The sequence below is a fragment of the Eublepharis macularius genome, chromosome 4, assembly GCF_028583425.1.
Source record: "Eublepharis macularius isolate TG4126 chromosome 4, MPM_Emac_v1.0, whole genome shotgun sequence".
Lineage (NCBI taxonomy): Eukaryota > Metazoa > Chordata > Lepidosauria > Squamata > Eublepharidae > Eublepharis > Eublepharis macularius.
In genome coordinates this window covers 154,964,366-154,988,937 of record NC_072793.1, presented here as the reverse complement: position 1 = coordinate 154,988,937, position 24,572 = coordinate 154,964,366, and the positions used below count along the sequence as shown (strand labels likewise).

The 24,572-nt window shown below is 43.6% G+C and overlaps 2 protein-coding genes across 3 annotated transcripts in view; both read left to right on the top strand.

Moving 5' to 3' along the window:
• Positions 1-24,572, top strand: part of LOC129327678 (zinc finger protein 208-like) — a 40,241-nt gene that overhangs the window by 13,314 nt on the left and 2,355 nt on the right. Inside the window, exons 6-12 of the mRNA XM_054976431.1 lie at positions 431-492; positions 1,780-2,579; positions 2,840-2,951; positions 3,987-4,968; positions 5,812-5,843; positions 15,913-17,418; positions 22,347-22,350. Of these exons, the coding sequence (XP_054832406.1) occupies positions 431-492; positions 1,780-2,579; positions 2,840-2,951; positions 3,987-4,968; positions 5,812-5,843; positions 15,913-17,418; positions 22,347-22,350 (3,498 nt within the window). The remainder of the gene's footprint in view (positions 1-430; positions 493-1,779; positions 2,580-2,839; positions 2,952-3,986; positions 4,969-5,811; positions 5,844-15,912; positions 17,419-22,346; positions 22,351-24,572) is intronic.
• Positions 9,646-18,039, top strand: LOC129328791 (gastrula zinc finger protein XlCGF57.1-like). Of its 2 annotated transcripts, none has more exons than XM_054978066.1 (3): positions 9,646-9,747; positions 13,561-13,689; positions 15,913-18,039. In XM_054978066.1, exons 2-3 carry the CDS (start codon positions 13,656-13,658, stop codon positions 17,559-17,561), a joined length of 1,683 nt encoding a protein of 560 aa, XP_054834041.1. In that variant the 5' UTR covers positions 9,646-9,747; positions 13,561-13,655; the 3' UTR covers positions 17,562-18,039. The 2 variants fall into 2 exon arrangements, with proteins under 2 accessions (XP_054834041.1, XP_054834042.1); XM_054978067.1 differs by lacking the exon at positions 9,646-9,747 and adding an exon at positions 10,095-10,285.

The following is a 24,572-nucleotide window of genomic DNA, read 5'->3' as shown; positions in this document are numbered from 1 at the left end:
TTGCTTTACACTAAGTCAACGCGTTGGACCCTCTAGTCCAGAATTGCCTTCTCCCTCTAACAATGCTTCCCCTGGATCTCTAGTAGAGACTGTCCCCAGCTCTGAGATCTTTTAACTGGAGACGTCAAGCATGGGGCTTGCAACCTCGGGCATGCAAAGCAGATGCAATCCCCGTGGACTGCAATCAGGGCAGCAGTGGCAGTCAGGGAGCTGAACGCTGGTATTCTGTGCCACTTTAAGTGATAGGATGCTGCCTTTCACTGAATCAGACCATTGTCCACCAGCGCTGAGAATGGTGGCAGCATTCCAAGGCCTTTTGACTCTTCTGCACAAATCATTGTAACCAGAGTTTGAAGCTAGATTTTTTTTACACACACAAATCATTGGAAGCAAATTCATTTTAAAAATAATAATGGACTCTCCCTCTCAGTGAAGACCCATCCTTTAGTGCCTGTGAGAACAGAATAGGGGTGGTGGGTCTAGCAGGAGTCAGTAAGTCCATGGGGAGCCTTGGAGCAGCTCTGCCATAGTTAGGGACAAAAGTAGGGATGTCACTGAAATGGGAGGACTAAGTTGTATTTTCTAGTTATAAGTCTTGAGAGGAAGACATCAGGTTTAAAATCTCAGTCCTGAATTAGGATGGAGGCATATACTCTGAGAAATGCTGGAAAGAACAGCAGCATTCTTGGTTCTAGATAAATGGGCCTGCTGCTTAAAGGGAGTCTCCTCTCAAGCTTCTGTTTCCCCACTGGGTGGCGCGCACACTAATGCATCCCCTTTTCCTATTCATTCAATCCTATATCCTTGTCATTCTGTCTCTCCTTACCACATCTGTGTGTTTTTCCCCGTCCCCTATAATTTCTGTTTCTCTGATATCATCTTCACCATCTTTCATGCTCTCTATTAACTGTCCACATCATACAGTAATATGGAAGGTATTCAGCATCTTACCTATCCAACCACCTGCTCCAAGATGTGCAAAAAGAGCTGAAGTAGCATTTTCATTAGTGATTCCATGTGTTGTAATGTGTAGAATGGTGGGCTTGGATGGGGTTGTGGAAAAGTGGTTGTGAAAACCAATTTTCACAACATCCCTGCATGGTAGGTCAGGCCAAGAGATGATAAATTGCTGCAGGCTACCCAGTAAGCTTCACAGCAAATGTGAATCCTGGTGTCTGGAAGTCATCACACCACGGTGCCTGTTTCCCTGGATGCCACTATCTAGTTCAGGCATTCTGTAAAATGGCAGACTTTTCACAGATCCAGAGGAGTTAGCTGTGTTAGTCTGTAGTAGCAAAATAGAAAAGAGTCCAGTCGCACCTTTAAGACTAACCAATTTTACTGTAGCATAAGCTTTCAAGAATCACAGTTCTCTTCATCAGATGTATCTGACGAAGGGAACTGATTCTCGAAAGCTTATGCTACAGTAAAATTGGTTAGACTTTTCACAGTTCATCATACTACACTTCTGGCAGCCTCCATCTTTTGTGGATGGCATTTTGAAGCTCAAATTGTTTCTGTTGCCCTTCATTCTGTTGGAATCCTTTTTGGGGTGGCTAAAACTAAACACAGAACTTCACACCTGAGTGCAATACCTTTCATGTGAGCTCATAGTGTAGTCTACACCTTTCTTAAGCATCAGATTGCCAGTGCGACAGCGGTTTTCTTGTGAATGTGGTTCTACCAAAATCTTGGTTGGAAACTATTTTTGTACATTCTTGCACTTAGTAAAAATTGAATTCCATTTGCAGTTCCAAGAGTCCGGAGAGGAATAAAAAGAAATGGAGGAGCAGGACCTGACAAGACCCAAAGCAAAAGAGACACTGGAGGCAGATCCTCCCATCATCCATGCCAGGGAAGCTGAAGATGTTCCAGCTGAAACAGACACACAGGAAACTGAAAGGGCGCCAGATGAGGTGGCTTTGCTAGACACTAAGCAGACAACCACTGGAGAGCCTCCACAAAAAGCTCAGCGGGTACCTGATGAGGTGGTCTTGCGAGAGGCTAGTCAGGCACCAGAGGAAAGGGGGCAGCAGCACCAAGAGATCCAGCAGCAGGACTTCCAGAAGGCAGCCAAATCCCGGAGGAAACCACTAGTGCCTACCCGTTGGGATAATACTAAAACGTTTCCAACCTCTTTCCAGAGAATAGCTGATGCCATCCACTGGTCTGAAGAAGACAGGGCAACTCAAACTCCAACAGATCTCAACGGAAAAACTATGGAAGCTTGTGACAGCCTAGGCTCCTCCAGGCAAGCGAAGGATGAGCCCTTGGAGGGGGATGCTGTCAGTCTGGAACTACGGCGCCAGCAGTTCAGGCAGTTCTGCTACCTGGAGGCTGAGGGCCCCCAAGAAGTTTGCAGCCAGCTCCAGGACCTTTGCTATCGATGGCTGCAGCCAGAGAAACACACAAAAGAGCGAATCTTAGAGTTCCTGATCTTAGAGCAGTTCCTGGCCATATTGCCGCAGGAAATGCAGCTCTGGGTCAGGAAGCAAGACCCAGAGACCTGCGTCCAGGCCGTGACCCTGGCGGAGATTTTTGCCTTGAAACTGCAAGAAAATGAGAGATGGGACCAGCAGGTGAGTGTGACTTATAGTGAGAATTCTGGCTAGCCAAGTAGCAAAATCGGCACAGCTGTGGGATTGTAGACCTGGGCCCTATTTGTAAATTTGGAATAATTCTTAGAAGACTAACTAGATTGGATTGGAAACCCAGTCCCATTCTGTAGTAGGGCTTTTAGCTGGATCAGGGGCTGCTCCTGGTTAAATGTGAGGGTGGCCGTTTTCCTTCTTAACCCTGTTGCTGTTACCTAAACCCGTGTCCCTGCTTTCTGATTCAGGTCCCAGGCCCATTTGCAAAGGTGGCAGTGAATTTCTCCAAGGCAAACCCCTTGAAACTGCAGCTGTACATGGTGGCCATGCAAGAGGGTGAAAGAATAGCCAGTTTGCTGGGTAAGGATGGACTGCGCACTTGATTCATGTTACGGAGTTCTCGGGGAGTAAGAATAAACCTTGCTGGGCCCTATAGAAAAGGTGCTGGGGAGATGGTGGGTAGCCACCACCACCCAACATACTTTGGGGCATCCAGAACAGCGCAGTAGTTCATGGTATCTGCCAGGGCCTCCATCTCTTTATTTAAAATAGTTTTATCTCACCTTATCTCCTTAAGACTCAAGGTAGCTATAAAAGCAACAAGAAGTTAGAAACCTGTGAAAACAATATGACAGTCAATCCATGATGAGAACAGCTTACAAGATAAAAACACACTCCGAATCATTTCCAAATGACCTGTGAAATAAAACCATTTGACAAGCCTCCCTGAATGCAAAAGTGAAGGCACCCTCCATACCCTCTCCAGTAAGCCTTTCCAAAGGACCAGCCCCGCCACAAGAAAAACCTGTAACCTGATTGTTGCCACAGACAGTCCTAAGAAAGTTCACTGCAGCAAGAAGGCTGTCCGAAGAATACCAGGGAGGTGCAATTTGATAAGGATGGGGGCCCTAGGCTGCTTAAAGGTAGTCACCAGCACTTTGAATTGTTATGAAACAATGCTGAACATTCCAGCAGGGGATATTGCGCTCTGCTGCTCTTCGTGATCCAGCCCACACGCACAGATGCTAATTGCTAGATTGAAAGCCAGAATTCAAAATGCTGGCTCTTACTTTTAAGGCCCTAAATAGCTTGGGGTCAGATACTTGGAGGATCATCACCTCCTTTACTGTGGCCAACCTGCACAGGTCTTGTGGAGCGAGCTGAAGGGCAAGAGCCAAAGAGCTCTTATCCCTTAGCTCACAACCTGTAGTCTTGAGTGAGTTGGTCCAATGGGACTCCAGGCCAGCTCTTGCATTGGTCTGAATTTTCATTTTGTTCTTGGTTATTTGTTTGCCTCATTATATTTTGTGAGGTTTTCTTGCAAGCCACTTTGGGTTCTGCTGGGGAGAAAACTAGGAGATGAATACATCAAAATAAATGAATTAATTCTTCCAGCAGGTGATGTCCAAATGAGTGAGAATGAAGAAGAGAATATTCAGTTGGAAAGACCAGAGGAAATAGTTCACAATCGGATGAAACTGGGAAAAGGCAAAGGGAAAGTTTTCCTGTTTCCCAAGACAGAAGGGATGTCTGGAAGTAAGCAAGCAGCAGAAGACTATGAGATTCCTGAAATGGAAGAGGGGTCTGGAAATCAGCTGCATCAGGGAAACCACCCAGAACAGGCAGTGGGAAAAGCTTTTCTTTGTGAAGGGGATACAAGTTTAAATGAAAGCACTTTGCAAAAAGGGATTGAGACAGGGAGGAGAAAGGGGGCAGGAATAGACAATGGGAAAAGCTCCAATGAGAGTGCTGACCCACTTAAAAACTTGAATGCCCAGACTGGGAAAAAGCCATACAAATGCACCTATTGTGGGAAAATCTTCAACCATGCCTCAGCCCACCTGGTTCATGAAAGAATCCACACAGGAGAGAAACCATATAACTGCTTGGAGTGTGGGCAGAGCTTCAGTCGGAGGTCACACCTTACCAGACACCACAGAATCCACACGGGAGAGAAACCGCACACCTGCTCTGAGTGTGGGAAGAACTTCAGTCGGAGATCGCACCTGATTGAGCATGAGAGAACCCACACGGGAGAGAAGCCATTTGCATGCTCCATCTGTGGGAAAAGCTTCAATTACCGGTCCCTTCTCAAAGAGCATGCAAGGATCCACACAGGAGAGAAGCCATATAAATGCTCAGACTGTGGGAAGAGCTTCAATCGGAGAGAGAGTTTTATAATTCATGAGAGGACACACACAGGAGAAAAGCCATATGAGTGCCTAGACTGCGGGAAGAGATTCAGTCAGCGATCAAACATTACTGCCCATGAGAAAATTCACACAGGAGAGGGAAAATATAAGTGTTCAGAATGCGGGAAAAGTTTCTGCAATTCTGCTGGCCTCCTTAAACACCAGAAAATCCATACAGAGGAAAAGCCATGATAAAACATGTTCAACAGTAGAAAAAGCCTCTCCTTGGTGATCTAGTTTGATTAAGAGCCAGTTCAAATGTGCAGGAGTGAGGACACCAGGTGGTCTTTGCAGGACTGTGCCACTTCAGACGGCAGGTGACAGGTCATGTAACTGAGGGCACACCCATGTTAACAAGAAAAACAAACACGCATGTGGAAAGTTAGCGTTTCAGGGAGAGAGGTTTTAGCCTAGCCACTTCCTTCACAGGAAGAGTAGCATCCTAGGCTTGTACCATGGTTTTTCTGCCTATTCAAATCCAAAGTTACTCAAAGGAAAGGCCTGTTAGTAGCCTGAGGTTAAACCATGGGAAGGAAATCATGGTAGTAAAACGGTTCACAATGGAATGGAGAGAAGAATAGCAGCAGTCTAAAGTCCAATATTTGTACTTGTTTTTTAAAAGCCCCAAACTGTAGAAACACCTTGATCCAGTTCCACTGATCTTGTGCCCCTCATGGTGTTCCACTATCAGATGTGGAAGACAAAAATCAGCGCACACAACCCATGCTGCAGTGTGAGAACCCAGGCAGATCACTGATGCTATTGACTTTGGTGGGACTAGACCCTTCCCTGATAGTTCCCAGACCAGACAGTCTGGTACAGGTGCTGAATGTGGATTGAAACTGTCTAGGTGTTTTTCACCTTTCTAACTATGCACTAGAAAAATAGCAATGAATGTACCTGAGCTATTGAGAAATTCTGTTTCGTGTCTACATATGCAATTTCCATTAGATATATGATATCCATGTCTGTCCTGATTGCACTCTCCTTTTGTGTGTCATGTTTGTGTCCCCACATGCTGGGTTTAGGTATGAACACATCCTTTCTCCACAGTTTGTGAGTGAGTGGTTGAGAGGTGGGCAGCTGCCTGCACATGATGGCATGCCACACCTTTCCTTTAAACCCCAGTCACTACCTTTCCACCCCTAACCTCATTTTATATACCCTCTGTCAAGCTTACCTGTTTTCATTACAAATACAATCCTCCAAAATAAAAGGGGCGGGGGAATCATTCCAACTGCAAAAACACATGGAGGTGCCCTAAGGAATGGGGCTGGTATGTTTTTGTCACACCTGAGACTGCCTTCTGAACCAGCCTTTTGTGTGTGTATTATATGCTGTCAAGTCACTTCTGACTTATGGCGACCCTATGAATGAAAGGCTTCCAAAATGTCCTGTCATTAACAGACTTGCTCAGATCTTGCAAACTGAAGGGCGTGGCTTCTTTTACTGAGTCTTTTCCGACTGCCTTCCACTTTTCCTAGCATTACTGTCTTTTCCATGAGTCCTGTCTTCTCATTATGTGACCAAAATACAATAGCCTCAGTTTTATCTGTTAGGGAGAATTTGGGATTGTTTTGATCTAAAACGCACTTACTTGTCTTTTTGGCCATCCATGGTATCCGCAAAACTCTCCTACAGCATCATATTTCAACTGAATCAATTTTCTTCCTGTCAGCTTTCTTCACTGTCCTGCTTTCACATCCATACACAATAATGGGGATTGCCATAGTGTGTATTATTTTGATCTTGGTCCCAAGTAACACATCCTTATCCTTAAAGATCTTTTCTAGCTCCTTCATGGCTGCCCTTCCAAGTCCGTCTGATATCTTGGTTGCAGTCTGCCTTTTGGTTGATGACTGAGCCAAGGAACAGAAGATCTTTAACCATTTCAGTTTCTTCATTATGAACCTTAAAATTGCATGATTCCTCAGTAGTCATTACTTTTTTCTTCTTGATGTCCAGCTGTAATCCTGCTTTGGCACTTTCTCCTTTAACCTTCATTAGTAGTCATTTCAAGTCTTCACTATTTTCTGCAAGTAACGTGGTGTCATCTGCATATCTCCAATTGTTAATATTCCTTCCACAAATTTTCACTTTACCTTCTTCTAAATCTAGTCCAGTTTCCCTTATGATATGTTCTGCATATAGGTTGAAGAGATAGGAAGATAATATATCCTTGTCTGACATCTTTGCCAATTGGAAACCATTCTGTTTCCCCCTATTCTGCCCTAACAGTAGCCCCTTGTCCAGAGTACAAATTGTGCATCCAAACAATCGGATGTTGTGGCACATCCATATCTTTTAACACCATCCATAGCTTTTCATGATCCACACAGTCAAAAGCATTGCTGTAATCTATAAAAAAGGATTCTGAAATTCTCTGGTATGCTCCACTAGCCGCTGCAAATTTGCAATATGATCTCTAATGCCTCTTCCTTTTCTGAATCCAGCTTGAACATGTGGCATATCTTGTTCCATATATGGTAAGATTCTTTGTTGTAGAATTTTGAGCATCACTTTGTTTGCATGGGAAATGAATGCAATGGTCTGATAGTTACTGCTGTAATGTTTGGCATCTCCTTTAGATTGAGCATTTGCAGCCTGTGGGCCATTGTTTTGTTTTCCATATTTGTTGACATATTCTTGTTAAGATTTTGATGAGCTTGAAATAGCTCTGCTGCTATACCATTAACTCCTGGTGATTTGTTTCTCCCAATTTCTTTGAGTGCAGCTTTCACTTCACTTTCTAAGATTGTAGGTTCTTTATAAAAAGATTCTTCTTTGAAGGAATCTGTCATCCTTCCATCTCTTCTGTATTGCTCTTCAGTGTATTGTTTCTATCTTTATTTTGTCCTAATCAGGTCTGGTATTTCCGTGTTGATCTTTCATCAACCCTAGCTGTAGTGTGAATTTCCCTTTGATTTCCTGCATTTGCAGAACACATCTCTGGTTCTTCCTTTTTTGTTGTTCTCTTCTATTTCTTTCCATTGGTTATTATAAAAGTTCTGCAAGCTGCATTTTAGAATTCTGATTCCAATCTTTTACTCCTCTGTAATCTTCTCAAATACCCACCAAGAAACACCGTCTGATAAATTCATTGTAGCAGGAGAATGTAGCATTCTAGTAAATGGTTCAAGCAGGGTAGATGACAGAATAGTCATCTTAGGTAACCTTTGGATGGTGATGGACAGTACTCATAGGTGGAGAAGGGAAGAATGGAAAGATGATCCAAACGTGGCATCCTGCCCTTTTTTCCTTCCCCTTCACCTAATTCCCTCTCCAGCATGGACTGGCAAAATGTATCCTAATAAAAATATCTTTGTCCTGAACAGGATTCCCAGGGAAGTGTGTGTTTTCTAGGACACCAGAAGTGGAGTGGGAGAATGTTCTGTCCTCTGATTGGGAGCCTCTCTTAGAAGCAAAATTGCATGTTTAGGAAACAAAATTGATTCCTTTGCATTTCAGACCTCTGGGTTGCAGGAAGTATTTCATCTGCCTGCACCGCTGGGTGGGTCATCATGACAAGACAAAATGCACCAAGTGTTTAAGAGCCATCTGTCACATTTTTATCCCACCCTTCCTCCAAGGAGCTCTGGTTAGCATACATGATTCACACTCCCTCCAATTTATCCTTGCAATTCCATGAGGTTGATTAGGGCCCATCATGGCCAAGTGGGGTTTAGAACTCAGGTCATACCAATCATAGCTCAACAGATGCTCTATACCAAATTGCCTCTCAAGACAAAGTGCTTGGAAAATTTGTATTTATTTTGCCTAGGGTTGAAAAAATGTTTCCTACCAGCATCAAATATTCAAGAGCCAGCAGAAGCTTGTCAGATGCTGTTGTTCAGTGGCCGAGCAGCTGGTTAGAAGGTGGAAGGTCCTAGGTTCAATCCACGGCATCTCCGGTTAAAAGGATCAGGTAAAGTGTGATGTTAAATACCCTGGAGAGCTGCTGCCAGTCTGGGTAGACATTACTGCCCTTGATGAACGAGTGGACTTACTTTGATTCAGTAGAAGACAGCTTCATGTGTTCAAATGTGCTTGTGATAACTCACATCCAAAATCCAAGTCACTTTTTAAAAAATAACCACTTTTTGACCTCATAAGTACCCTTACATGCTGACCATTCTGTCAAGCTACCATCTGTAACAAGCCTTCCTAGATCACTAGTTAAGCTGAAGAGTAAGGTGAAAGCCTTTGGGAGCAGGGAAAACCTTTTGAGGGAGGCAGCAATATAAAGTTCACACATCCCACAAAGGGAAGATGTTCTGGAGGTAAAAGCCTAGGTAAAGTAGAGAACACATGATGCTCTGTGAGAGTGGAAATAAAAAGAGGGTTTCTTGAGACTTGAGGTACAAGTAAGTAAGGAGGAGCTGAACTAAAGGTTCAAACGCAAAGGTTTAAGAAGGGTTGTAACAAACATGGCAAATCATTGCAATCTTTATCCTTTCCCGGTAGCCACTAAGAGCCAAGCTACAAGTAACACCTGACACAGGTTGGACACTTGTCAGCTTACCTCAAGTTTTGATGGGAAATGTAGGCATCCTGGTCTTACAGCTTGGCTCTCCGTTTAATTGAAGTTTACAGAACCCCCACCCCCCCACACACCCAGCGGAGGGGAAGGGGGGCACCCGGCGAGAGCCCAACGCCTGCACTCCCTTCCTGACTGCATGTTCTCCTTCCCATAGACTGCCACTCTGTAAACTTCAATTAAATGGAGAGCCAAGCTGCAAGACAAGAACGCCTACATTTCCCATCAAAACTTGAGGGAAGCTGACAAGCGTCCAACCTATGTCAGGCGTCACTTGTAGCTTGGCTCTGAGTCTTTCTTCCAACAGAGGGCACTGCTTGTTTCCTGACAGCTAGAGGAGAGGGCTTTTCAACGACCAGCGGAAGGGATGATCTTCCTGGGTTGTTCAAAGGCTGTCCGCTGGTGCGCTTTGTAACCCCACGGCGAAGTAAGGACAAATCTTCAGCTTATGGCGAGCAGGGGAACAGATTCTTGTGAAGCGGAGCATTATGGGAAGTGTCTTTGACGAGACCCCGCTTGTATTGAAGTAGCTTTTCCAAATGCATGCATAAAAATGCCTTCAGGAGGTGTGCCAGGACAGAGGAGACATTCACTCGAAGGATACTGGAAAATTGAAGGGTAGAGGGACCCACCAGAGGCTGCGGTTTCTTTCGTCTCTGAAAGGGAGCGGCTGGCGAGGTTTTTCGCGGGAGGGGATTTGGTGCGGGGAGGAGGCTGGGGGGTCTACGAATGGCGACTTTCCGTGGAGGGTGGAGGGCGCCTCCGTGTCCAGAGGCGACGTGCCTCTGAAGGGATACCTGCCGCTAGAGAGCAATGGCGAGCGGAGACCGTCGCCTCTCCCTTGGGGGCTTCCTGGGGCCGCTGAACTAGATGGACCCGCTCGGGCTGACCCAGTAGGGCCCTTTGGTTGCTGCTGATGGCGATTTCTGTTGCTGCTTCCTTAAGGCCGCCTGTTGGTTAAGGGCGTAAGTATGACAAGACATTTGGGGAGGAGATCAAGGGACAAGACTGATTTGCATCCACAAAAACCAGCGGATTCTTCAATGGTTCCAATTTCCCCACAGCACAAGCCCACTAGATTTGACCTTTTCAGCCACCTTTAACTCCCATCTGCGATTTTTATTTATTTTGTTTCTATTGTTTATAGTCTGCCTTTCTCACTGCCCCTCAAGGCAGATTACGAAATGTAACTCAATACGATCAACGGCTAGGACATTCAATCAACAAAGCAGTAGGGAATGGGTTGTAGATATTTGAAAACAAGCAGAAATACGAATACAGAGCTGAAACAATTCTAAAAAACATAAGCTGTTTGACGTGACATATTAAATGACATGGGAACGACCCAGTAGGCGCAATCTTAGTGCAACAGACAGTACACATTGATATAGTCTACAGTCCCTGTCCCTTTCTACCAAAGAATCTCTCTCAACCATTTCTCTATAACACAGTCCTCTTACCGGTGTAAAAAAACCCTCCTAAATATTTCAGTTTTGCATAGAGGGTGGGAGCTTTCCTGATCTCATCAGGCAGGCAGGCCATTCCATAAGGTGGAAGCCACCACAGAGAAGGCACGTGTAAAGGCAGCAGCTGATTTTGCCAATTTGCAGGGTGATATCTGCAGAAGACCCTGTTCAGATGCGCAAGAGAGGCTGCCATGGCGGACGAGAGGGACAGTCACTTTCTATCATTTATTATTTATTTCTTTAAAACATTTCTATCCTACCTCTCCACCCAAATAGGGCCCCCAAGATGGCAAATATCAAAACCTTAAAACATTTGAACACTAAAATAGCATTTAAAACAATATATAAAATAATTCAGTAAAAACATATAAACATACACACAACATCAAAATCAGGGAGGAGGGTCAATAACAGTTATTGAGGATACGGCAAACAAAGCAAAAGTTTTCACCTGCAAACCGAAGACAATATCATCTGTTCATCTATCCTATCCTTCCAGGCACATACTTTTCTTTCTTTTTTATTTTTAATCCATCTCTCTTTATGAGAGCCAGTGTCAGAGTCAGACTAGGATCTGGAAGAACCAGGTCCAAATCCCTGCTCTGCCATGAAAGTTTGGTGGGTGACCTTGGGCCAGTCTCACACTCTCAGCCTAAGCTACCTCACAGGGTTGTTGTGAAAATAAAGTGGAGAGAAAGAAGCCACCTTAGTTGCCCACTTGGGAGAAAGGTGGGCTATAAAAGAAGTAAATGTATATATATATATTTTAAGTGGCTATGCCAGTTCAAACCTGTCAGCAAGCCAACATTCTTTCAATCGCAGCCTGTCCAAACTTCTCTCCAATGCAGAGGCAACAACATTAGCCTACTCTGCAGGGATGGCAGGACTAGGGAGGATGATAGGATACATTATTATGTATAGATCTTTAAAGTGCTGCATGAAATTAAAACTAATAACTTTTTCACTGTGTGAGAAAGAACTTCTGCTTTGAATGAATAAAGACTGTAGAATTAACTGCCAGAGGATGCCACCAGGATAGGGGACTGGACAGATTCATGGAGAATAGGTCCATTGATGGCTGCTAGCCATGGCAACTAAAGGGGACATCCATGTTCAGAGGCAGCAACCTCAGAATAGCAGTGTTAGGAAGCAACGTCAGGGAAAACCTTGGCCTCTATGCCATGGCTGTTGGGCAACTGGTTGGCCACTGTGTGAAATAAGATTCCTTACTTAGATGGGCCTGATCCAGCAAAGGACTACTTAAGTTATTATGCTCTAACAAAAATAAATGCTGTCTCCAAACAGTCTTTTTTAAAAAAGAGAATGTTAAAAAGAATATTCAAGTAAGAACATTTTTCTTGAGGAATCTTTTTTCTGTGTTTTCTTTAGGCATATTATTTTTCCCCAAAGGAATAGATGGGAGGATAAAAGTGAAGGAAAGGAGAGAAAGGGAGACGCCCTTCAAATGACAATTTTTTGGCAAGTGATGTCTGGGCCTATACGCTTTCTCTGTTGTGCCAAATAGTAATTGTGAGATTTACATCTGGAAAATGGCTTATGGGGAGGGGCATAGAACTGCAATGCAATTCCCCTTCCCCACATTTGCTGTTTGAGAAATGTAGATTGGATGTAATATGGCCCTAAGCATGCCTTTTAACCCCTTTTTTGTCACCCTTTCTTTGCATTAGGGTTTCAAACAACCTGGAGAAAAAAATCCTGCCCCTTTAATACAGGCTTAATAGGATGTTATTTACCAGATAATGTTATTACCTCTATGCCATGAAAAGCTTCACCTCCTCATTTCCGCACATTCTCTGGTAAAGGGATGGGACACTTTTTATCCAGGTTGTTGGCAATCCTACTTGGCAATCATGATGCTGATGCAGTTTTCAGTATATACAAGAGAAAGACCACACATGTAGTTCCATCTATAAAATACGAACTGCAGGTTCATGCAGCCTTGGTTTGCCTTGGGTCATGTGTTTAACTCTTCAACTTCCACTTGGTTTCACTATTGGAAATACAGCTTCCTGCTTTGTTGTTAGCATTTTAAAGGAAAACATTGTGTTTTAAAGGATGCTTCTCCTTAAAAATGCTAAGAACTGTTAAACCCCTCTGCCTTCTCAGCATTTTCCTGGGACAAACTGAGAGACCACGTGAGCCTGCACTTCATCTCTGTTTGTGTGAGCCAAGCTTATGAAGAAAGGTGGAATTACATTCCATTCTAGCCTTTGTGTGGGTTTTTGTCTCATTTGTGTTCTCTCTGAACTGTATTCTTGATCCCTCTTACACCATTTACTACCATAGGGGTTTCAGGTGGGTAGTTGTGTGACAGCAAGGTCCAGTAGCACTTTGAAGAACAACAAGATTTTCAGGGTATAAGCTTTTAAGAGCCATAGCTTCCTTCGTCAGCTACTTTTAAGGTGTAACAAGGAGCTACTGGAATCTTACCATAAGGATTTTAAACTTGATTAATCTGAATAGGTTTAAAGCAAACGGGCTCTCCCAAGAAAGCAATTCGTATTGTTTTAGTTGCTGCTCTATCTCAGGGGCACTGTAGCTTTTAAAATATATTGGTATTTTATTTATTAGTGATTATTTTCAGTTGTTTTTAAACAAGCCTTACTATATTTTAAATCACACTAGAACTTTTAGCTTGGGTAAAGATGACATAGTGACCCTAATGACATAGAAATGTTTTAAATAAGATTTTTTTAAAACACACACACGCAGGACGGGTGACACCACAATGATTTTTAGTCTTCCCTTTCCAGGAGCTGGTCCCTTTGTTGGAAGTAGCTGTGTACTTCACTGAGAGGAAGGGGTAGTTCTACTGGACCCAGGGCAAAAAGTGACCCGCAAGAACATTATGCAGGAAATCCTCAAGAATGTGGCCTCTCTAGGTAAGGAGTCTTCTACCTTTAGTCCTTCCAAACAAGGGATTGCTGAAATGTCCTCAGTCCCTCTTTATCAGGAAATATCTGCCTTTGCATACAGCCTATCCTTATGCCCATTTATTCAGGAGATCCACTGGTCAATGGAACTTACACCCCAATATAGGCGCATAGGATCGCAGTCTTTGATAACTTAAGGAGAGATGGGCCATTGCTCTGTAGTGAAGTACGTTCTAAATGCACATGAATAAAATCCCATATTCTATCCCCGGTATCTGCTTAAAAGAATCCTAGATAGCATGGCTGGCAAAAGCTCCTGCTTGAGCTCCTGCCTGTCAGAGCTGATAATATGATACTGTACTCGATATATCTGGGCCAATAGCCTGGCTTCTAATTTCGTTATAGTATAGCAGTTGGATTAGGATGAGGGAATCTTGGATTCAGATTTCATAATCCATGTAGTGTAGTGGATAGAATGTCAAACTAGGACAGTTCAAATCCCCACTTGGCCACTAAAAATTACTGGCTGATCTTGGGCCAGCCATTCCCTCTCTCTCAGCTTAACCTACCTCACAGGGTTATTGTTGTAGGAATAAAGTATGTTTACGTCCATTCATATGTTTTTATTGAATTATTATATATATACTTTATTTTAAATATTTTTAATGCTGAAATGTTTTAATGTTTGATATTTGACCACCTCCGTGACCCTATTTGGGTGGGAAAGTGGCATAGAAATATTTTACATAAATTAAATAAGCAAATAAATAGTTTCCCATGATACCTACATTGAACAAAATGACAAATTGAGATTCCTTCTCTTGCTACAAACCAGGGTTCCAAACTATGAGTTGGTGCCTGAACAGTACATGCTTATAACTTTTATTTAAATATTTTATGCCACTTTTGCCCCCAAAGCAACTTACAGAAATTATTTAAGCACATTAAATTAATCAGTATCATTTAGACAAATGAGACAGACAAACAAACAAAAAATCCCATTGGATTGGGTCCTAATTTGCTGGACTGGCTGTCATAGGTTCCAGACTGTGAGCTTTGAGCCAAGAGCCCTTTGGGTGTTGTTCAAGGGCCCAGACATCTGGCCGGATCCAGACTTTGGCATACCTACAGACAGGAAGGAGGCAGAAGCTCAGCCAGATGTGATGCAGCTGGCAAGATATTCCCAAAAGGTCTAGCCAAATGATATATATGATGTGATTTGAATTGGGGGTGCCATGACCCAGCTTGCAGTCACACATAAGAGAATCACCAGCAGATTCGCCCACTGCTTGTAAAGACTCATGAGCTCTATGAGAGAGGAGGAAGGGCTTCAGGCTTCCCTTGTGTGCTATTTTCCCAAGAGGAAACAGTCACAGGAGGGCCATGTTTGCCCTTTTCTCAGGCTCCACCTGTCCTGGGATCATGTGCCTAAGGACACGTGAAACCTAAGAAAGGGGCAAACAGCCCACACACAGAGAGAACCTTTTCTGATTGGGAAAACAGCATGGAAGGGAATCCTGAAGCCCCTCCTCCCCTCTCACAGTTGTTCACAAGCCTCTGCAAGCAACAGGCATGGCAGGTGAGTCCCCTGATGATACCTGTCCATGATCTGGGTAAAGGGGCTTAGTTTTCTATTGCCTCATGCTCCCCTTTCCGCTTTATAGTACACATAGGCAATGGGGGAGGGGGGTATGATGCTTGTTTAGTCCTTGCTGTGGCTTTGCACACTTTATGCGGTTTGAACGTCCTTGACCTGGGTAAAGGAGGTAAATATTTTATAATTCTTTTCATTTGGTTGCATTTTTAAATAGGTGTTTAAACTTGGATTCATATAGCACTATCTTTGTGTGCATTTCAGATCCATGGACAAATGAAACAACTTTCATCTCAATGAGTTGCCCACCTTAGACTTTAAGGTTTCTTTCATGGGAAGATTTGAATGCATTTACTCCATGATTGTTCAATATAACATCTTTGTGAGAGTAATGTGTTTGATATTTTTAACAAATTCATACTTTTAACAAGTTCTTTCCCCACGAAAGAATACTTTTAAAATAATTATATACATTTTTCCTGCCTCCTTTTAGATCAACTCTGTGCATGGTCAGGCACGTTGTATTAATTTCTTATACTTATGGAGTATGAAATTGTACCATTTCCTGCAAGCAACGTGACTCCTGGCCTTTGCTGTAGGAAGCAGTTCATAGCCGGATGCTTTCTTTGTCTGAGCAGGTGATGAGCTGCTAAGCGGGGACCAGGAGGAGAGTTCTCGACAGGAGAGTCCAGATTGTGTGGAACCCCGTGGGACACTATTGGGGAGGTCCCAAGTTCCCCCACTGGGAAACAGCCATGAGAATCAGAGTGGTGCAGTGCCACAGCAGGAGAATCCCTCAGACGATACGTGGTGTAAACCCACTCCTGGTCACGAAAGGATTGCTAAATTGAACACATCATTAATTCAGCAAAGAATGCACAAAAGGAAGAAAGAGCCTGTGCATTCGGATAACGGGAAAGCTTTTACTCAAAGTTCCTGCCTTATCAGCCACCAAATAAAACATGTGGTAAGAAGGCCCTATTCATGTGCTAAGTGTGGGAAAAGCTTTAATAAGAGCTCACACCTTGCTGTGCATCAAAGAACCCACACGGGGGAGAAACCCTATGGATGTACAGAGTGCGGCAAAAGCTTCTGTAGCAGTTCTCAGCTAATTTCACACCAGAGAATTCACACTGGAGAAAAACCCTGTTTATGTATCGATTGTGGCAGGAGCTTCTATTCTGCCTCTGAACTCAGCAGACATCAGAGAATTCACACTGGAGAAAAACCCTATGTCTGTGATGAGTGCAGAAAAAGCTTTTCTAGCATCTCAGACCTCAGCAGACATCAGAGAATCCACACCGGTGAGCGATCTTATGAATGTCCAAGTTGTGGGAGAGGCTTCACCCAGAAATCACACATGATTACTCATCAGAGGATCCACACTGGAGAAAAACCATTCAAATGCCCAGAATGTGGAGAACATTTCAGTATTAAGTCAGGCCTACAAAGCCATCAGCGAGTACATACATCAGAAAAACCTTATGTATGTCTGGTGTGTGAGAAAAGCTTTGGATGGGCCTCTGTTCTGCTTAGACATCAGAGAATTCACACAGGAGAGAAACCCTATACATGCCCTAACTGTGGAGAAAGCTTCAGTCAGAGCTCTCACCTTAGCAGTCATAAACGTGTCCACATGACTGAGAAGCCTTATGCATGTGTGGAATGTAGGAAAAGCTTTAGGAGGAGCTCTGAGCTCATTGTTCACCAGAGAACCCATATGAAGGAGAAGCCATACCCATGCAGTCAATGTACAAAAAGTTTCAGTAAACACTCAGACCTCCTGGCACATCGAAGAAGCCATATGGGAGAAAAGCCCTTCTCATGCACTGTGTGTCAGAAAAACTTCATTAGAAGTTCACAGCTAATTGCACATCAAAGAATTCATACAGGGGAAAAACCTTACGTGTGCAGTCAGTGTGGTAAAAATTTCTGTTACAGCTCAAATCTGAGCAGGCACCAAAAAATCCATACTGGGGAGAAAGCCTACAAATGCTCTAACTGTGGGAAAAGATTCTCCCAGAGATCAAATCTGATCACACATCAGAGAATCCACACAGGTGAAAATCCCTACAAATGCATTGACTGTGGACAAGTTTTTAGCATTAAAACAGGCCTCCTCAACCATCAGCAGATTCATGCAGGTGAGAAATCATCTGCTCTATTCAGCAGCACAGAAGATAAATCTCAAGCATATACTAACACTGGACGTGAAAGCCTTCACTTGGAGCCCAGCAGTGCTATTAACAAAACAGAGAATTCGCTTGGGAGTGAGCAGTCACCATAAACACTGTGCTGTTGTGTAATCTGCATGGGGTAGAAACCATAAGCTGTTTGTCAGCAGAGCACAACAGAAAAGCTTGAGATGGAACTGAGATGGAATTGCATATAGAGTCCCTATAGAAGGGGGAGACCTGGAAGTGCCAAGTTAGAAATATCAGCTAGCAGCAAAGCACACACACAAAACCCCTAAACTAACAGGCTGATCACTGTGGAAAGTCATCTATAGATTGGATACAAGCACAAAAAAAGTTTCTAGTAGGCACCAAGCAGGTGCACAGGCGCACAGAGAACTTCTGATGATCATCTCAATAGATACACAGCTCTGCAAGGGATAAAGCAATCCATCAAGAAAGAATTTTCCATGTGGTCTAATCACGGGACACTTTTTCTTAGCTCTTAACCAATATGTTCTAGCATAATTTGATGTATTTCTTGAACCATCTGGATTTTTCTTTTCCAAAATTAAACTTATTCCACATGTGCAGGTATCTCTGTTGCAGTTTCCGACTAGGTGATTTGTTTTTGGCACTGTAGAATCAGGATGGTGCAAGTTAATCCAGCATTTCTCAAGGAAGGGAGGAGTTGTTATAAGTTGTAAGTTATTTACCAATAAGGAATCCTTTTGCTGTCTCCAGCATGAAGTCCTTTCCAATCAAGGGGTGAGATTGCTTAGAACTTGGGTCAGGGCTTTTGGACTTGTGGCCCTGTGGAAACATTTGCCACCTAAAACCTGAACATGTAAACCATGTACAGGTAATACAAACATTTTTACACCAGCTTACTTTTAAAGCAACTGATATGGCTCTTACTGCACTGTCTTCAAGACACTAGAGAATGGATGCATTTTGGAAGAGGGTGCATGGCAGGCATCTGCAGTAGCAGAGGGGAGGGCTTGTCCACAAAAATGTAAATAAAATTGGGTGTCCAAGGATGGCTAACGTTTGAGAACAACTGGATTATCTAATTAGAGGGTTTGTGTGAGGGGGGAAATCCTGTTTTAAACTCAATCTTCACGTGGCCAGGGGAGGAGAACATGGTATAGTCCTCTCAGGACTGTAAAACGTGAGAACGCAAGGGTGCAGATTGCATGTTTGAATGCTTTTCCATGCATAAAAAAATTAGTGCATAGAAGCTAGCCTAATGAGGCAAAGGCCAAGCAAGAGTGCTTGCCTTCCTTAAGCAAAGAGTGCTAGGTATGAGAGAGCACGCACACTCGTGTGGCTTGCATTCTGCAGTGAAAGTCTCCATTAGTGAATTCTGGCATTCAGCTCTTGCCAAAAGATTTCTGGAGGATACCAGAATCCAGCTTGGGTCCAGAAATAGTCAAGTTAGCTCTGGCCCCCATTCCACACGCCCATCCTGAAGGCTATCACCAATCCCACAAACAAGGGCTGGGCACTCTCAACATGAGTAGCTATGAACAAAACTCAACAACTCATGATTATTCTGGATTCTGAATGTTTCCATTGCTCAGCCACCCCTACAAATAACAACAACCACAACTGTGCTTATATACTGCTCTCCTACACAGATTAGTGTCTCACCCAGAGTGGTGAACAAAGTCAGTGTTATTATCCCCACAATACAGCTGGGGAGCTTCAGCTGAGAGGAGTGACTTACCCAAGGCCTCCTACTGAGCTCATGGCAGTAGTGGGATTCGAACCAATAGAGTGTTGATTCGCAGTTTAACCACTCATAGCTTAGCCACTCTACTAACTCTGTTAGCTATGTTTGTGTGAAAAGACTCACAGCAAGCAGCACCAGGTACTTCTAGAGGAACAATTTAGGAGGTCAGGCTTTACTTCTACACTGTTCACAAATGCTGTGCTAAATAAAACAAATGACAACCCGAACTAAATACCTGTTGCTCTTTAGAAAAGACTGCATCACATAGGGCTGTTTATGGCTGGAGACCTGATAGAACTATTTGAGAATCTGTTCTGATGCCAAGGACAATGCTGGGTCCAGACAGGCCTTCTTCTTTACATCTCATTCTGTTTCCCTATTGCACCCAACATTAATGAATGCTGATGATGAGCAAGCATTTTAGTGTTCTCTGAAGAAATCAGAACTTCACACCTTGATGGCAGAGGAGACAAACAACAGTGGGGAGAGGCACCCAAAACTTTCCCAAAATTGGCAGGTAAGATTTTCTTCATACAGAGGCATTGAAAGCAAAAGAGAGCCAAAGGAGAGAAGTAGTTTGGTAAATATACTGTGGGTTTGGATGGCAGGGGAGGAAGAGCCTGTGGCTCAGTGTTAAAGCGGAGATCCTACATGTAGATGGTCCCAGCATTTCCAGCCAAAGGAGCTTAAGCAGCAGGAGGCAAGAAAGAACACCCCTAAGATCCCTGAGAGCCACCCGTAAGCAGAGAAGACGGCAATGATAGATGGGCAAAGGGCCCAACATGGTACAACCAAGGCAGTCTCCTATAGTCAGTGTTTCAAATCTCATTTCAGCCATGATCTCTCCAAGGAACCCCAGCTCAGCCACCAGTTCCCAGCCCCTAAAGCATAGCAGACCTATCCTATACCCCTCCCCAACCCACTGAATAATTGCTGTATGATTTTTATTAGAAGACAAAAGTATAATCTATTATGCCCCCCCAAGCGGGTTTTGGTTGTGTGGAAAGTGCCATTGAGTCATAGCTGACTTATAGCTCGGGTTTTCAAAAGTGACAACAGTGGTGGTTTGACATTACCTGCCTCTGTAACCTTGGTCTTCATTGGAGGTCTCCCATCTAATTATTAACCAAGGTTGACCCTGATTAGCTTCTGAGATATGATGAGATCAGGCTCGCCCCGGCTATCCAGGTCAGGGCCCAGAGAGTTTTAACTCAGCAAAATCCAGTGCTTTTTAACACACAATTTTAAAAGAAAATATGAGCATGAACTAACCTGATATCTCTTTAGATTACAAATCATTTGGTTTTCCTGACTGAATCTCTGTGTCTCTCCTCTCCACTCACTGTAGCCCATGTCCACAGTGGGCAAAGTTGCCTGACAGCCGAGCAGGCTTGTGGGAGAGATTGTGGATGTGGATCAGATTGTGTGCCACAAAGGAGGAGGGAGAGCAACAAGGGGATAGGGGAGAGGCCAAGGCCAATATAGTAGAAATGATACAGTTGAAAGTCTTGTGCAACGAAAGCCATGCAATATCTTCTTTGAACATCTACCAGAACAACACAAAATAAGGTGCAAGCTTTCAGGCGCCAGAACTCTTTGCAAGGGTGTGTGCGCATTTTTAAAAAAAAAATCTGAGACAGAAAAAAATGCTTCAGTAAAAGGATAGGAATGTTTTACATAAACTAGAAGGCCACTGATTCCCCTGCTTTCTACCACATTAAGAAACGGTCACATGTGTGGAATGTATAACAAGCCCTGTTCACACGTTACAGCCTGGAATCATGCACCCTCTGTGTACCTCTCTTTGAAATAAAGAGCCAATGATCCTTCGCTTTACAAATGAAACCAGGATCCAGCACCTGGCCAAAAGTGGGGTTTGTATCACATGTTCAGCTGACTTCCACGGAAGAATTTTATAACGTGCGAAGCTACAGAAAGAAGAAAGGCGACCTCCCCAGAGGCTAACGCAGGGCTGTGAGTTCGGAGCGCTACTCGGCGCGGCTCAGCCTCCAGACGCCCTGAAGAGACTTCACAAGCAACTCCAGTCCTGGGTAGTGTTGCAGCCCGGCCTGGAAATGAAGGAGGTACAGGAAGGGGTTGGACCAGCTCTAGCAAGTGGGTGTGCGTGGCTCGGACAGAAGAGCAGATCCGGGGTGGAGAAAAGGCAGAACAAAAGGAGGGGAGAGTGCGCACCGTCTGCTCCATGAGGCTAGCATTTGTTTCTTTAATTTATGTCGAGAGCGGCTTCTGCTTTAGAAATACGCCGTCGAAGAAGTTGCGGTTTCGCATCCCCCCTCCCAGCGATATGGACCTGAGCAACTACTGAAGATCTGGGGAGCGGTGGGGTGGGTATTGATTCCGGCTTACTCTCTGAGCCCGACCGAAGTGAAAACTGCAGCCGCAGTCTGGAATCAGCTCTAAGTGCTGCAGTCATTAGAAACTGAGCATCCGGACACTCCAGGTAATAATGTAGGGACGACTTGGAGAGAAAAAGCAAGAACCTGGGAGTTGGGTTGCCAGCCTCCAGGTGGTGGCTGGAGATTTCCCAGAATTACAACTGATCTCCAGGCCACAGAGATCATGGAGAAAATGGCTACGTTGGAAGGTAGACTCTTATGAAATTATACCATGCCGAGGTTCTTTCCCTCCCCAAACCCTGCCTTCTCCAGGGTTCTCCCCCCAAATCTTCAGGAATTTCCCAACTTGGAGCTGGCAACCTTACCTGGGGGTGGTTTTACTTTCAAAAAAGGAAGCAGTGGAACTGCAATTTACAGTATGGCAAAAATGTAGATGACCCCTACAGCTGTTTTTTTCACCGAATCATCCAAATACAGCTTCCAAATATTATATGACTGATTTTCCAAACTCAGGGCATTCTAAAGCATCATACACATCATTTTTTTTATTTGAAAAATTGCTATTTTAATAGGAGCATTAAGCAGAGAGGAAATTTCAACAGTTTACCTTTAAAGTGTTTACATTTGGCAGGATTCGTTTCTGAGGGTACGAAGGCTGGTATCTTGGAGGATAGTCTTGGATACAGTTTTGTTGCTATGAGAAATCTGGTATTTTATCTGTTAAAAGGGAATCTTTTGGAAGTTAGGAAGTGAGCTCAAACTCACAGCCTCTTATTCTGGAATAAATTTTGTTAATCTTCATTTAGAAAGGTATGCATTTATTTGTTGGGAAAACATCTCACCATTTCATAATAATCAGCCATTGTGATTTATTGTAGATTCCTCTGCCAATTGATAAGTTGAGTCAATTTATGTAAAACCTAGCAAGCTAGCTGTAAACCAGGATGCACCTAAATTTCATACCACCTCACTTTTGGGTTTACTAGATGGCATTAGAAAGTTTGTTATAAGGATTCCTGAGACAGTGTGTTCAGTGTTTTGAATACTCTAAAGTGTAGTATTATCATTATTGTAGCATGCTGGACTGTTGCCTACATGGTACAATGTGTAGAGTGTCAGATTGGGGCGTTTTGGCTCCACTCTTCCACAAAGCTCACTGAGTGACTTTCAGCTTATCACCTTTCGAAGCTCAACCTACCTGTTGTGAGGTAGGTGGTTGTGAGGATAAAGGGAGGGGGGAAGCCATGTATGCTGCTCCAAGCTCCTACAAAACTAATCCAAGAAACCAGGTAGATATGACCTATGACTAGCATTATCTATGTGGTTTCTTGGACTTGCTTTGTAAATATTGGGTTAGTTACTAGAGTGCCAGATTAGAACCTTGGTGACCCAGGTTTGATTCCCCATTCTGCCATGGCAGTTGGCTGGGGGACCTTGGGCCTGTCACACACTCTTAGCCTAACCTACCTCACAGGGTTATTGTTAAGTTAAAATGGAGGAGAGGAGAATGATGTAAGCCACTTTGGGTCCTCATTGGGGAGAAAGGGTATAAACAAAGTAAAATAAAAGTAAGGTAAAAGATAAAGGACGTCGCATCATGACATTTTCTTGGCAGACTTTTTTTGTTATGGGGGTGGTTTGCCATTGCCTTCCCCAGTCATCTACACTTTATCCCCAGGAAACGGTACTCATTTTACTGACCTCAGAAGGATGGAGGCTGAGTCAACCTTGAGCTGGCTACCTGAACCTGGCTTCCACCAGAATCAAACTCAGGTCATGAGCAGAGCTTGGGCTGCAGCTTACCACTCTCTGCGCCACGGGGTAAAATAAAAAAAAATAAAATGTCAGGAAGGGTCAATGCCCTTTAAGAATCAGATAGTAGAAGAGAAGAGCTGTTAGTGGCATAGCACATGCCTTGTATACAGAGAGCATCAGGTTCAGTCTCTGCTTTCTCCAATTACAAGAATCTAGTAGCAGATATTGGCACATGAGATTTTCTACAGACTTAATGTCCAGAACTAAAGGGGAGGAAAATATGCTTATCACTGTAGCTCCTGTCTGCTATTCACGGCTGATACACTGTCTTAAGGGAAGGCAGCCTTCCAGCATTTGTTTTTTGAGAAATGCTAAAAAGCCTCACTCACTGTTCCCTAAAAAGGCATACTTAGCACCATTCTGTAGTCCATCTCCTGATTGTTTTCATCTGCCAAAGCTAGTTCAGAATACTGGCTAAGAGTGTGAGCTGATGGGAGACTCCCTTGTTTATAGCTTCCCTTGGCTGTGGCCGCACTTCAGCAAACTTTTATCTGTCCGTCTCTTTCATCTGCAATCTGCAAACAATTGGCATTGCCTGCTATACAGGGCTGTGTAGTATAGATTACTGAGATAACGTTCTGGTCTGACCCTCTGGGGCAACAGAAAACAACTCACCATCCTCTATGGGACAGTCCTTCAAATATTTGAAGATGACTATCATACCACCTCTCAGTCATCTCTCTAAGCTAAACATACCCAGCTCCTTTAACCTTTCCTCATAGGACTGGGTCTTCAGACCCCTCACCATCTTTGTTGATCTCTTTTAGGCACATTCCAGCTTGTTAACATCCTTCTTAAACTATGGTGCCCAAAACTTGAACACAGTACTCAAGTGAGGTCTAACCTGTGCAGAGTAAAGTAATATTTCTGTTGATGCAGCCCAAAATTGCATTTGCCTTTTTAGCTGTTGCATCACACTGCTGAACTCGTGGTCAGTGTATGATCTACTAATACCTCCTACATCTTTTTCATATGTACAACTTCCAAGACAAGTCTTCACCTTCCTATAATTATGCAGTTGATTTTTTCTACCTATACGCAGAACTTTGCATTTGTCTCTGTTGAAGTTCACGTTGTTAGTTTTAGCCCAGTTTTCCAGCCTTTCAAGAGCATCCTGAATCTTGATTCCGTCTTTTGCTGTATTAGCTACCCCTCCCAATTTAGTATCATCTGCAAATTTAATGAGCATCACCTCTATTCCTTCATCCAAGTCATTT

Excerpts from the sequence above, each read along its gene's own strand:
- LOC129328791 (XM_054978066.1), top strand. The coding sequence starts at position 13,656 with ATGCAGGAAATCCTCAAGAATGTGGCCTCTCTAG. Across the intron at positions 13,690-15,912 it reads CAAGAATGTGGCCTCTCTAG|GTGATGAGCTGCTAAGCGGG; the intron begins GTAAGGAGTCTT and ends TTGTCTGAGCAG.